Here is a 14,667-nt window from a genome sequence, read left to right as displayed (position 1 = left end):
TCAGTAAGAGCTCGTGGGGCTCTTTCTGAAGCTCCATGGGCTGCAAGTGTATGCTAACAAGGCATTAAACAACAGATATGAGTGTATAAAAAAGGAATTTTCAATTCTTACAGTTTTTTCTGACTGACATGAAATGTCTCTGGTTATGGTTTTTTGGTGCTCTTTAATTTTGTTTTTTAATGTCATTTGTGTTGTGCCCAAATTCAGTTTTGAGCTTGGACGCCTGATACTTCTTTTTCTAACAGAAATTAGTGGCAAAGATAAACCAATCCCCATGTCCTACCGTGTTCCAGATGTAATTTCAATAGAGATGGCAAAGTAGTAGTGCACAAGTCTACAGAGCCATTTGCTCTGTAATCACAGAAACTCCGTTTTTCCAGGGATGAAGAATAAAACCTGAGTATAGTTGCTGTATTTTCAGTAACCAAGCAGCTGCTAACTGCTGTTCAAGAGGTGAAACAAAAGGCTAGTTAATGCTTTAATTTATCAACATGAATACGGTGCTAGGTAGCCTTTGGGCTTGTCTGGTTGCAGTATTTCTTACAAATGTCTTTGAAAAAGTATCTTGCTACAAGTGTTTTGGAGTCGGGTACCTTACATGCCACATGTCATTCATTAGTTTATGATGTGCATTTGCTGATGCCAGAAGAACTTGTCAGAACAACACAAAAAGGAAGCAACTGAGAAATCTATGTACACTTTACTCCTCTGTGGATAAATTTGTTTTTGACAGGTTATCATCATGTTAATATGTCTGTTTCTTTTGATGCTTATATGCATAAAAGGGGGTTGGCATTAGGTCTTCTCAGTGTATCAAAAGATATATTCAGAACTGATAAATAGATGGAATTTTACACCTACAGAAAACAAGGCTGAGCCATTTTCTACCGAGGGAATGGCACTTTGTGATAGTCCATCACATAGCAAGCCACCATGTAAGATGAGCAAGCAACTTGCCCGTGTAGCAAAATATATGATGGTACCAAAGAAAATACTTAAAACAATACTTACTTCTTCACAACTTTTTAATTATCACGTGTTTTGTTTAGTTTACATATGCAGTAAGGTTTTTGTCAGCTTCTTTCCTTCCTTGATGTGTTTCTTTGCTAATGTGTTGATCATCCTTCTGTGACACAGTGTCCAACATCCTCAGAAATTTGGAATAATAGCTTTTCATCATGTTATTCTTGTGACTACTGTTTAGACTTTCTGGCTCTGAATTTCTTCCTGATAGTTGGAAAGATTACCGATTCCTTGGTTTTTTGATGGTTTTGGTTACAGTACTTGATGTGGGATTGTAAGAATTAGACCTCATTTGCTGTAAGGATCATTTTAATCATTTAATATATCCTAAGATGATTTTGGATGGTTTTGCTTGCTGTTGTCTTTAAAATTTACTCCTTTCCTTCAAGATTGAAAATCTTCAAGAACAGCTGAGAGACAAGGAGAAGCAGATGAGCAGCTTAAAGGATCGAGTGAAATCCTTGCAGGCCGACACCACGAACACTGACACTGCCTTGACCACGCTGGAAGAAGCGCTGGCAGAGAAGGTGGGTGCGGAGAGCCCGGGCGGTGCCCTCGGGAGCGGCTCGGCTGCCGGTGCCCGGTGCGGGGGCGGTGCGCGGTGCGGGGGCGGTGCGCGGTGCGGGGGCGGTGCGCGGTGCGCGGGCGGTGCGCAGTGCGGGGGCGGTGCGCGGTGCCCGGTGCGGGGGCGGTGCCCGGTGCCCGGTGCGCGGGCGGTGTGCAGTGCGCGGACGGTGCGCGGTGCCCGGTGCGCGGGCGGTGTGCGGTGCGCGGGCGGTGCCCGGTGCGGTGCCCGGTGCGCGGGCGGTGCCCGGTGCGGGGGCAGTGCGCGGTGCGGTGCTCGGTGCGGGGGCGGTGCGCGGTGTGCGGCGCGGGGACGGTGCGCGGTGCGCGGGCGGTGCCGGGGGCGGTGCGCGGTGCGGTGCTCGGTGCGGTGCCCGGTGCGGTGCCCGGTGCGGGGGCGGTGCCCGGTGCGGTGCCCGGTGCGGGGGCGGTGCGCGGGCGGTGCGGGGGCGGTGCCCGGTGCGGTGCTCGGTGCAGGGGCGGTGCGGGGGCAGTGCCCGGTGCGGTGCTCGGTGCGGGGGCGGTTCCCGGTGCTCGGTGCGGGGGCGGTGCCCGGTGCGGGGGCGGTGCGCGGGCGGTGCTCGGTGCGGGGGCGGTGCCCGGTGCGGTGCTCGGTGCGGTGCTCGGTGCAGGGGCGGTGCGGGGGCGGTGCCCGGTGCGGTGCCCGGTGCGGTGCCCGGTGCGGGTGCGGTGCCCGGTGCGGTGCCCGGTGCGGTGCTCGGTGCAGGGGCGGTGCGGGGGCGGTGCCCGGTGCGGTGCTCGGTGCGGGGGCGGTGCGGGGGCGGTGCGCGGTGCCCGCTGCGGGGGCCCTGCCGGGCTGCGCGTGCAGGGCGGGCCGGCCGCGGCCCCGGCGGCGCGCGCTCCGCGCTAGGGGGCGCTGCAGGACGCGGCCCTGAGGCGGGGACGGCGGCGTTCCCAGGCTGGAGCCGCGGGGATCGTCCTGATCAATTGAGGCTTTTTAATGCTCGATTTTCGGGAGACTTCCCCATTCTGTTTTGCTGGGACAACTTTTTTTGGAGTAACTATATGTGTTTTTCTCGTGATTCCCGCAGAAGCAGGGCTAGAGCTCCTTTAGCCTCTCAGATTCTATGAATTATGGTTAAACTTTACCTGAGTTTGGGGAATTTGCTTGCATCCCTTCAGATTCCAAGATAACCAAAGCTCCATTGATATATGGTCACTCAAAAGTTATTTTGTTGCCTTTTCTTACTGTATATAAATTCCAGTGTCTCATAGGCACTACACCCCTTCTTCTCTGAAGGACCACAGATTTAACTGTACCTTTTAGAAAAAAATGAGATTTAAATAAGCCACGAATCAATATGTAATACATCCTGGTTTAGTTTAATTTTGATAATCAGAACCAGATGAATTGGGTTGCATTGTAACAGCACTGTGAACTTTGAGAGATCCAGACATTCACAGTATTGGATCCAGTATTCACAGTGCTGCAGGTATTTCACAGCAGTGAATCCATAGATTTCTCCTTCTTGAGGATCTCTACAACTCAAAACTTCCTCAAGAAGTTTTCTCCTTCTTGAGCATCTCTACAACTGTAAAGAAAAGAAAATGGCAATAAACTCCTCCTCGTTTAAAGTGTGTCAGAAGTGTTGTGATAAGAAGCCTTAGAAGTTGAATTGACTAAGAGGGATTTCCTTCACAGAGTGCTCTCTTTTGTCAGGAAAAGACCATTGAGCGTCTAAAGGAGCAGCGTGACAGAGATGAACGAGAAAAACAGGAAGAGATCGACAACTACAAGAAAGACATTAAGGACCTGAAAGAAAGAGTCAGCATTTTACAAGGAGATCTCACAGAGAAAGAGGTTGACCAGCAACACGAATCTATTGTGATAGAATTATTTGTTGTCTATGATTGTGTTACATTTGAGGTGAAGAAAACTGTTTCTTTATAGTAACTGTCCTTCAACAAAGCTGATCTGGTAAAATACATCATTTGAGAATTTGCAAAGCATCAGTGTTTCAGAACCACCTTTTCAGGGATAGCGGCCATCCCCTTGTTTGCAGCAGTTAATCTTATTAGTAGTGACTGACTGATGGTCAGTGATGGCATTGACTGGAGCTGTGCTTATAGAGCACGGAAGGCTGAGAACAAGCCCTGTCTAAATGTGGGGAGGAAAGAGCAGAGGCTGATCAAAGCTATGAGTGCCAAAAGCATGAGGATAATGTTTGTTCCTTTATGCAAACAACACAGCTAGTTCTTTAGACTCTCGAGTCTTTTTTTGATTAATTGATTGTTGGTAATGAGCCAGTTGGCTAGACAAATAACCTTAATTATATGAGAGAAATAGAAATGTTCTCTGTTTCTCTCATGTACTTACAATCTTTTTTTAAAACTCAAAGTAAAACAATACAAAAGTATGTACCCGAAAGTACTGAGATTCTGTCTACATGGAAGTCAGCGTTTGACAGGGAAAAAGAAACAACACAAAAATGGTTTAGAAGGAAAGAAGTTGAGATGTCTTTTGGAGTAAGGTGGCTGAATCAGTTTTACCCCATGGAAGCTGTACAGAAAGGCTTTCAACTCTCCCAGTGGCTAAATCTTCTAACCACATGTGATTTTAAATACTATTTTATTGAAAACCAGTTTTTCTTAAACATGTCTGTCACAGGAGCACAAGTTCCAGTTTACAGAATTGTCCATCTTTAAAAATTATTTTAAAATTAATTTAGACAAGGTTTTATTTTGATCCTGAAAGCCTGAATTAATGCAAGTGATCTTAAGTCAGTGACATAAACATCCTGAAAAAATATGTTGGTCTAAATTAGATTCTGAACATACTGTGAAGGGATAGGAGGAAAAGAAAGACAGAATCGAAACCAGCTATTGCACTTACTTGATAATTATTTCACATCTTTTAATTTAGACATCATTACTGGATCTTAAGGAACATGCTTCATCATTAGCTTCATCAGGACTGAAGAAAGATTCAAGACTCAAGACACTGGAAATTGCATTAGAACAGAAAAAGGAAGAATGTTTGAAGATGGAAACACAGTTGAAGAAGGTAATCTTAGTTGGTGTTTATGTATGTGTTGCAAGCATACAGTTCTAAACACATTGCCCATGACTACAAAGAAAACTTTGGGTCTTAAGAGCAAATTCTGTGAATTTCTTTTCAGCAGGAACTGTGAAGGTGTGTCCATGCAAGCCATATTACCAGCTAAGCCTATCAGAAAGTAACTTTCAGGCACTTGTGCTAAGTTTGAATTTCACTTACTGCAGTAAGAGTGCTGTTGGCTGTTTTGTTAACAAGTACTAAGAATTTAAGGCTTAGTCTGCTTCAGCACAGTTCATAGCAGCAATTGTGCCCTTAACTTGATGTAACAGCTAAAAAAATAACACCTGAACATTTGACATACCAATTATCAATGCTTATGGGTGTTTATGTGATAAAGTCAGGTGCATGGTTGGCCCTGCCCAGAGGAAAGCATTAAAACAAATGAAAAGAATGTGCCACCAGTGAAGTGTGTGATTTTGAGTCATCAGTTAAGACCTGTTTAGAATTCCTGTCTGTGGGTGCGAGGTGGGTGTTAATGCCGCTGAGAGCTGTAAATGAAACTGCATATGCATATCTGCACCCATATTTGTCCTTTTTCATTCTATCACACAGCATCAACTGTTCTGTTATTCAGCATCAACAGAGCACAGTAGCAAGAAAAGATAGCTGTACACATTTAATAGCTCTCACAGGCTGTTTTCAGTGGGTATTTCAGAAGATCTGAAGGACCCTTTCATTGAAACCTCTGCCATGAGTTGCAGTTTCATCCTGCATTACTGGTAATGAGTTGACATATCTATTGTAGCTAAGATTTGCCAGAGGTTGTTAGAGCATCTTGTTATTCAGAGAAGCTACCTAAATCATTGTCAGGATGGTTTCAGTTCTACAACCAAAAAAAATCTGATAGCCTACGTTACCTATGTGGAATAACTTGCAGTTACTCAAAAAAATATAGTTAACATTCACTTGAATATGTTTTATACCTGTAGTAAATTTACATATTTCCTTAATAACCTTCTTTCCAACTGTTTTTATTTTATTAATGGGTTTTATTGTAGCTTGCACAGAAGTAAAAAAATTATTTTTAAAGGCTTTCACTTTTTAAATGCATTGCAGATATTTATCCAGGCAGTTTGACATTTTCAAGATGGATTAGTTCCATTATGACAGATAATCCAGGTCCATTTTAAAGCTTCTAAAAACTCAGTTTTACACATCTGCATTGTTAACAATTGCAAATAATTGCCATAATTAACCTTAAAACTAATGGCTACGTAAGAGCATTCAGTTTAAAACTGAATTAGAGGTTCATTCTGTTGAGTTTTATTATCTTAGTGCAGATTTTCATGAGAGACGTGCAGGAAGGAAGTTCTCAGGTAGCTCTTAGGAGTAAATGGCTAAAAGCTTTTTCTTTAAGGTTGCTTCCCTCACGGTTTGAATGGAGATGTGTCTAACATCAATCTTCTTTCCCTTGCCTCGTATTCCCAGCGAACAGTTTGAGTACTTTCAGTTAAATCTATTAGCCCAGAAGTTAAGCTGGCAGAAGAGACTGACCTGGATTACTGTTAAGCCATTAAATAAAAAAGAATTGGGTAGTCCTTGCAAAAAAACTCATGCTAACCCCCAAACAGTGAGCCTCAGAGAAATCATGAACCATACAAGCTTCCACTTTTTCTGTAAAAGGGATTTGACTTTACACTAAACAAAAATATTAACTGAGTGGAGCACAAGGGTGCTGAAAAGTTGTTGATATATTTTTAGTCTCCAGTGTCTCACTTGAAGTATCCACTTCTTGTTGTCACTATTGCTCTTCTCACTAATAACTATTTTATATTGATCCTTGACTTAGAGACTAAAACTGCAGTGTTTTTCATATTCGGGGTAGTTTTTTCAAATAATAATACCATGGTTATGCAAATCCGTTTGCTTAATGTTCTAATTATTCTACATTTGCTGCTTCTGTGCTGAATTGTCGTCCTGCTGCCAGCAGGAGATGCACTGGGAGATTCTGAAGGCTGAAAGCAACTCATAAATCCCTGTTGAGTTCACATGGCCTGGTGTCCTGTCTTCATTTTGGCTGAGATGGAGTCATTAGAGGCAAATCACACACAGGAGGTTCTCTCCCTGTTTTTCTGTGAAGTGCTATTATGCTCTGTGGTGGTTTTTCTTTTCTTTAGGAAACTCTTTTTCCAAACTTGTATTTTAATGTATTAGTTTTACAGTGAATAAATTTTCCTTTAGTTGTTGTTCTTCAGGATACTCTTTTCCCAGTGTTTTCTGTCTTGTCTTTCCCAGCCAGTGTACTTTGTTTCATTTTGTTTTTATAATCTGGGAGAGACCAACTAATATTAGAAGTTTTCCAGGAAAGATGGGTGGATTTTTGTCCATCTTCATTTCCAGTGCATAGTTTTTCTCCCTGTAGATATACTCGTTATTTTTAGGGAGAAGAAAGAGTCCAAAACCATATGTTAACAAACTTCCCCTTGCTGCAGTTCTAGGAACTTTTCATCAGAAAATGTTACCAGTGATTCCCTGCCAGGAAAATACCTCTAGATTCAATAGGCTCACACAGAGGTTGCTTTTTTTCCTGCTGTGGTGCTCTTTCTTCAAATTCAGGAGGATAGTATCTTTCAAAAAACAGGGAAAAAAAGGACTGAATGAAGCGTTGATCCAAATTCTACCTTTCCCAAGAATTAGCTTGGCTAGTCTAATACAGACTCTGCTGCTTTTTATTTTTGTGAACATGGATTTCCTCCCACAACTGAAAATATTGCTGATAATATTGGTAGATGAGACTGTTTTTTGTTCTCAGCTGATGTATTTTTTTTCAAAGAAGGGACAAAAAATGATGCATTCAACTTAGAAAGAAAAGGGCTCCCAGGGAAATCAGGATGCCTCATAACAATAAAAGTGAAGACCCAGCAGTTGTGTTCAGCATTCAGATAGTGTCAGTTACTGAATTAGTTTTCTAAACCATTCAGCTGTCTTGAAATTGATTCAAGGGAAGCACTAGGAATCAAAGTCCTTCTCAATCTGTGAAACTCATCTGTAAACCCAAACAAAGAACTACAATTAAATATGTGGGGGCTGGACAAATGTGTTACACTGAAAAAATCAAGAGGAAATTTGGAACTTGCATGAGAGTAACTCTGCACGTTTCTCATGTTCCAAAAGCTGAGTAGTAATGCATGATAAAACCACTAATTAAGATTCTGTCGTCTTAGTAAATTAATGTTGCAGTTATTATTTTAAATTCTTTTCTTGTTGCATCTTTTCTTTTTCTCTCTCACACTGTTCCTATCCCAAATTTTCTCCATCTTTTCCTATCTTCTTTCTCCCTTCAGCACCCTGAAGTTTTATTGAGTCATCCATCCAAGCTAGTAAGTTCCCTGGCAATCTGAGAGGCTGTTGCCGGCACATTTAATTTTTTATGTTGCATGTGTATTCCTGTGCTTTTATAGTGGGGCCTACACAGAGTGTACTGGTGAATTACTTTAGTAGTGGGTATGGATAGTATGGATACAAACAAAAAGCAGTGGGATGTCTGACCCGTTGTGTTCAAAAAAGCTTTCTGGGATGTTTTCACTGTTTGACTGCCTTGGTCTAACTGCATTTTTGTTTGGACAGCTTAATTTTGTGTCAGTGTTTTTGTTTCCCTTTGCTGCTAGTGCTTGAAATGTCCTGTAGCTTTTCTGTCCTCTCCATTGTCTGTGCATTTTCAGAGCAAGAAGGTAGAATTTCCATGCAAATCAAGCTTCTTGCGTGAAAGCGTTCTGTAACACTGGGTACAGCAGCACATTCCAAATAACAACCAAGTTACAGCAAGTGAAAGATTGCTTAGAAACTTGTGTAACCATTAAGCTCGCTGGTACTATGTCAGTTTAATTTTGGATCCTATTTCCAGCCTCCTGTTTGATGTCAAAGAGCACTCCTGTCAAGGAGTGTTTGTATAATAATGTCTTGACACTGTAAATTACGTAATCCAAGGTGGTTTTCATCAGAGATTTCTTTTGTGGCTCTGTGCATAAAAAATGGTGTTACAGAACTTTCAGGAGTCTGATACCTGTGTTACTCTTGGCAATGTTCAGGGTCAATATAGTTGCCTATCCTGACAGTCATTGTCTGAGGGTCAGAGAAATGCTGGGGCTTGCAATAGTTCAGTTTTTGTGGCATCCCACATCAGAAATTATTTAAACCTGGCTAAATAGTGTCAATAAGAAGTTGGGAAAATGAGATATAATACAAAAAGGTTGTTAGTTGGTGCAAATAGGCAGAAGAATTTGTGTCAGGAGAGCACATTCTCTACAAAATCTTTTAACAGCGTGCAAACTTTTTGAGACTCATTACTCTGGAGTCAGAAAATAGAAGATATGGGACCAAACGTTGCATTTTATTCTCCAGGATGATATAGCAAACATACAGGATAAGGTACAAGAGGCTTTGTGAAGGCCAGGTTAGATGGGGTTTTGAGCAACTTGGTCTAATGGAAGGTGTCCCTGCCCACAGCAGGGAGTTTGGAACGATGATCTTTAAGGACCTTTCCAACCCAAACCATCCTATGATTCTGTGATGGCTTTTAATGTTCCATCCTGATGATTGTGCATGACAATGTCAGCATCATCTCATGCAGTGGAAAGCTGGAGAGGTTTTCTCCCTGATATTCTTATACCTAAAAAAATTAAGCCTACCCCTCCCAGAAAAACTTGTGAAGATAAAACTTGTTTTGAAAAATTAAATATTCAAAATTTAGGAAATGGCCAATGCCACACTGTGTGGTCTTTGTTATTTTTCCTTGTGAGGTAATTTGTATAGCATTTCATAACTAAATTATTGCCTGCTAGTCTTGCTGTTTTCAATATTGCATGACAAATGCTCCAAGAGTGAGCCAGATATATATGATAAAGATGACAATCATCTAGAGAAATTAGATGATAAAATACTTTTTTTGATAGTAGGAAAGCATTGAGTGAATAAGGCAGGATGTATTTGCATTTTTCTTTTTCCCCTGAACAACAGGTATAATAATGCATCCTTATTTCCCACTGGTGGTGTTAAGAAGTGATTAGTTGTGATTAGCATGCTAGAAAGAAAATTGGGGATTTTTTTTGTCATGTTCAGAATAATCAAAGTATAGAGCCATACACTGAATATCCAAAAACTGGGACTAAGTATCTGTTCATTACTTGAGTCCTGTTTCTGTAAAATAGTGGCAGCCTGTGGTCAAGTGAGCAAGGCCCAGGTCAGAGTAGGCAGGTGAGTGGGTTGAAATGCACTCACAAAGAGAGATGTCCTGGGGGCATTTCCCTCCTGACTTTACACACTCTTTGTGTTGGGGTGAATCCCAAGAGAGCAAATTGTTAATGTCTAATGACATCTATGGGAACTCGTGTCTTTCTGAAGAGATCACTTGGTTAGGCAATGGACATGGCCTCTCTTGAGGCATCTTCCTCTCTTCATCTCTTTATGATTTTTCATAAAGGAAATAATTTATGAATTTATTCCAGCTGAATACTTGCTTACTCAGTGTCAGAAATTTGCAGTTACATGAACAAAGACTAACCATGTAGAGATGGTTAAAAGACAGAAAAATAACTCTGCGACAGACTCAAGTTTACTGTACATAGTATATCAGAGAATTTTCCTGAGCCTTTTACTTCCATTACAGCCTTTTCAAAAAGCTTGTTTACAGTTTGTGGTGTGTAGAGCTGTGGAACTAAAGGAGGAGAAAGTTTGGTTGTTATTTAAATTTACAGTTTTGTTAAAACGAATAAAGACATGATAGAAGACAGCACAAATGTTTTATCAGTTGAATTTCTGCCTTTGTGGTAGGAAAAGTACAGAAGTTGGGTGAAGTGTTTGTCTTTTGCAGTAAATAATCATAATATATTTTTGTATTTTTGTGTGCATTTACTATTTTTAGGAGACATGAGGCACCCTTGGAGGTAGGAGGGTGGATTAAAATGGGATTTCAGGTTCTTGGGAACTTTTACTTCATGGCCAAAAGTTCTTGGCAACATTAGTATGTGAAATGTTAAACTGAATTTACTGTCTCAATTCATAGGTAAAAGTAGAAAGTGTTTGCTGTGAATTATTTGCTGTTTGATTTAGTTAATATTTTAGGAATATTGATTTGGAATCTTGGTCATAATGTTTGGAATTTTTAGTTACGTGTTAGAACCTTTAAATTAGATCTGTACCATTGTTTTGTTCCCGGTCTCTGGCACACTTTAAGCTGTGTAAGATTATCTTACCTCTTAAAAAACAGGTTTTTGGCACAAGAAATATCAACTTAGAAAACTCTTTTTAATGTGTTTTGTCTTCCACTCCTCTCCATCTGTAAATAGTGGCTATTTCTGTGAAACATTGGTCATCTTTGTTTTAGTTGTAGAAGTTGGCTTTGTCAGCTGATTTTCTGTGGAAGCAATAGAAGTTATAGTACATTTATTTATTTGAGGAACAAGCACTCTTTCTTACGTTCTGTAGGTACCTGAAGCAGTCACCCCATCACTTACCACATTCCAGATGGGAAATGATGGCTAAGAGCAGGAAAGCAGAAAGCTGTTAAACCACCTCTTAGTTTATAGTCCCTCTTAAGAACTGTGAGAGCATATCCAGGGTAGTAAACTTAACCTGTTCTCAGTCCTGAACCACTTAGAATTTGAAACTGAATTCACACTGGCAAAGATTAATACTGATCACATGAGCTTTGCTAATAAAAACATAGCTTAAGAGGGTGCTGCCTTCTAGCTAAAAGGTGACTGTTTCTTATGCAGATCAGTGCAGAATGAAATGTGCAAGTTGGGCTGTGCTCTTAAATTCCCCTGTTTGATACCACACAGGAACACAGAGAGCTAATGACAGGGTCAGTAGTAACAAAGGGTTTAAAGAGCCTGTAATCAGGTAAACTCAATGGCCTGTGTAGATGAGGAAGTTCAGTGTTCCCTTCACTCTCAGCAAGCTCACTTTTAAGATTTAATTTTTATCATGCTTCTTTTATACGTTATCATATCACTAAAAGAGAGCAGATTTGCAAATCCTGTGTCAGGCAGAGATGAAAGTCAAACTTTGGGAAACACACTTCCTATAGTCTCTTAATACAGCAGAAACTCTTGGTGCATTTGTCACTTTATATGTTGATTCTGCTTCAAAAATTAAATTACTACTTATTTTGGAATTTTTGTACACCTTTGGTGGGCAGGGCAAGTTGTATGTGGGCTTTTTTACTGTGAATATAGGAATTCATTATTTGTGGTTAGCTTTTTGGTTAAAGCAAAAAACCAAGATGAATTATTTTGCACAGTGTTGCATTGGGAAGGTAGCCAATTTCATGTGTTCCAGATCTTCATGTGAGTTTGTGGGAAACCTCTAAATGCATTGGTTTTCTCTCTTATACAATAAATGAATCCAGCAGGATTTTAGATATGGTCGTGAAACACGTATTTTGTACAAAACCCACGAAATGGACCAAAGTCCCTCAGTCAGTAACTCACGTTGCAGGAAGTGGTCTCCAGTTTACACCATATCCCATAACGTTCCCTTTGTGTTAGGTGAAAGTATCCGTACTTATGTGCATTATATACAAATAACATGTGTTATGTGTCTTGACTAATAATTTATGTCGTGTAAATAGCCCTTTGGTTCTATAATAACCAGACACACTGACTTGTTGGCTAATTCTCTAGAAAAGAAAATTTATTTCCTCTTCTCAGTAGTGTCTCTTGGGTTGTTGTGGAGATGCTTTTATTAGCAGAGTAAAATAAATCAGGGCTGTTCTGACAGTCAAATTGCATTAGGTCTTATAACTTCTTTTGAATTAGTGAGTTTTATAAGCCAGTCTAACAGCCTAACTTTGCTTTCTTTTAAAAGAAGTTTCTTGATTATCTGATCATGTATTTTGGGTGGCTTTAAAGAGCCTGGAGGAGTAGTTGTTAAAACAAACAATTTGAGATGTTGGAAACGTACCTAAAGCCAGTACGGAAGAACTGAGGCTCTGTCTGGTGAAAACCACACTTAACTCTATACATAGTGTCTCTTAGGAGAATGCAGATGCCCTCAGAAGATGTACAGGTGCCCCCCCAAAAACAGTATTCCCAATTCCCTGTATTTGAGAAGGAAGGATTGGAGGAGTTTTTTGAAATTTAAGGTATAGTTGAAAAGGAAATTAAATCAAGTATTTCAGATTTCCCGCAGGCTGGAAATCCCAAAAAAGCATTTCAGAAACACCAACCAACACTCTTTCCAAAGCCAAGTATGTCCCCTGGTGCTCGCAGCTGTTCATGGAGCTGACACACTTGTCCTACTCACTGCTGCCACGTCCTCCTGGAGTCTGCATCCTCTTGGCAGGGCATTAATTACACTTCCACTTGCTGTGGAGAGCCCTTTCCAAGGGTGTTGTAATTTGAAGTGCTTATGGGGCAGTAAGGAATCTGGAAGCATTGACAGCCCTAACTCCAAAAGGCTTCACAAAGCTTCCAGGCTCACCAGGGATGCGCTTGCGTCCAGGTCTCAGGGAGAAGCCCAGAAGCAGGATTTTCACTCTTACAGTTCAGTGACACAGGAGTGTCAGGGCTTGACTGGAAAGTCACTCAGCAGTAGGGAGCCTTTGAAACCTTCCTAAATGCATTACCTCAGGAAAGGGTTCCACTCTTCCACGAATTTTGGTTATTGGGCATTCTTGCTGACATCTGCCTGGGAGACCTGGGGAGTGCCAGACATTTTGTTCTAGGATAAAATACTGTCCAGGTTAATCAGCTTTCTGGAATTCTTGTTTTAGAAAAAAGAAAGCCAAAACAGCTTAGTTTTGACCCTCAGACAAGAGCTGCAGGGCCAAGGCCCTGGAACATGAACCTTTCCTTTGTTTGGGAAACCCAGATCTGTCCCAAGGTCAGTCCCAGTAAAGACAGGCATCAAGACATTCTTCAGTCCCAGAATATTCTGCTCCACAAGTCTCCTGGATTCTACTAGAATGTGGCCTTGGCTTTAAAGAAGCTAATTAAAAACTAGATACTTCAAGGCAAAAATGTTGGGGTCAATGAATGGATATTTTCCTCCAGTCTTATTTTACTGAATAACTAAACAGATTTAGCCAAATGTAATTTTGCGATTTGGTTCCTTGGAAGCAGCAGCTTTCTGCCCTGAGTTTTATACTGCTGCAGTTCTCTCCAATTACCTTTAAAAGCAACAGAGTCCTATACTATCAGATCTAGACTTAGTGTGCTTTGGAGCAGAACATTGGCAGCTTGTAAAACAACTTTCCACAGCTGCACACAGAGGGAAGAAAAGTCTGTAGTCTTATTTCCTGTTGTAGGTTTGTTTCGAGAAGAGCAAGGCCTTAGGTTTTGCAGGCAATCCTGATCAGCAGAATTGCTCCATCAAACTTGCTGTTCACTGAAGCAATTTTGAGCAATTCTGAAACAGCTTTAATTGAGATCAAACTGCAGTTCAAGATCCAAGAGCAGAGGGGCAGGGTGAGAGAAGAAGGATAGTCCTTTGTCTGCTGGTTTAATTTCCAGCATTAATACTACATTCTTCCTGTCTCTTACATGCTTGGGAACTTTTGAATTAATTTTACTAATGAATTAGTGATTTTTCTAACAAACCAAGCCATTAGAAAACAACCCTAAACAATCTCTTCATCGTGATCATGTTATCCTCAGTCCTCTGGTACACTTTGTCCCAATAGCCTGATTTTGAAAAATGTATTTCCTAGATAACTAAACAAAGATAATTTCAGTAGGTAGCCATACTCATTAACCCTGGTCTGTGTGGCTCACAGAACTAGCAAGGGCTTAAGCACATCAGCACCATCTGTGCAAATGTCTGACACTTTGCATATTGATGTAGTTATTGAAGGCTATTAACCTGTGATTTCTTTTTCTACAATATGTAGGTTAAACATACCTCAAATAACTGAATCTATAGTCCTATCCCTGTTTAAGAAGTGTATTTTAGGAACTTTTACACTCACATGTGCTTTTAATTTTCTTTTCTTTGAAAGAAGTTAAACTTTTTTTCATATTTCTGCTTCTTTTTTGATTCTGTTCCAGATTAAAAATCATGTA

The 14,667-nt window shown here is 40.9% G+C and overlaps 1 protein-coding gene across 8 annotated transcripts in view; it reads left to right on the top strand.

Moving 5' to 3' along the window:
- The window catches only part of ERC1 (ELKS/RAB6-interacting/CAST family member 1), a 282,351-nt gene that overhangs the window by 102,026 nt on the left and 165,658 nt on the right, over nt 1-14,667 (top strand). For 5 of the 8 annotated variants that reach the window (XM_069003679.1, XM_069003676.1, XM_069003674.1 and 2 more), the window contains 3 exons: nt 1,413-1,550; nt 3,269-3,409; nt 4,472-4,612. In XM_069003679.1, coding sequence (XP_068859780.1) covers nt 1,413-1,550; nt 3,269-3,409; nt 4,472-4,612 — 420 coding nt within the window. Of the gene's footprint in view, nt 1-1,412; nt 1,551-3,268; nt 3,410-4,471; nt 4,613-7,950; nt 7,987-14,667 lie in introns of all 8 variants that reach the window. The other 3 variants (XM_069003675.1, XM_069003672.1, XM_069003671.1) reach the window with 1 other exon arrangement.

The sequence above is a fragment of the Aphelocoma coerulescens genome, chromosome 1A, assembly GCF_041296385.1.
Source record: "Aphelocoma coerulescens isolate FSJ_1873_10779 chromosome 1A, UR_Acoe_1.0, whole genome shotgun sequence".
Classification (NCBI taxonomy): Eukaryota; Metazoa; Chordata; class Aves; order Passeriformes; family Corvidae; genus Aphelocoma; species Aphelocoma coerulescens.
The sequence above is the reverse complement of the archived record's forward strand: the minus strand, read 5'-3'. Positions and strand labels throughout refer to the sequence as shown.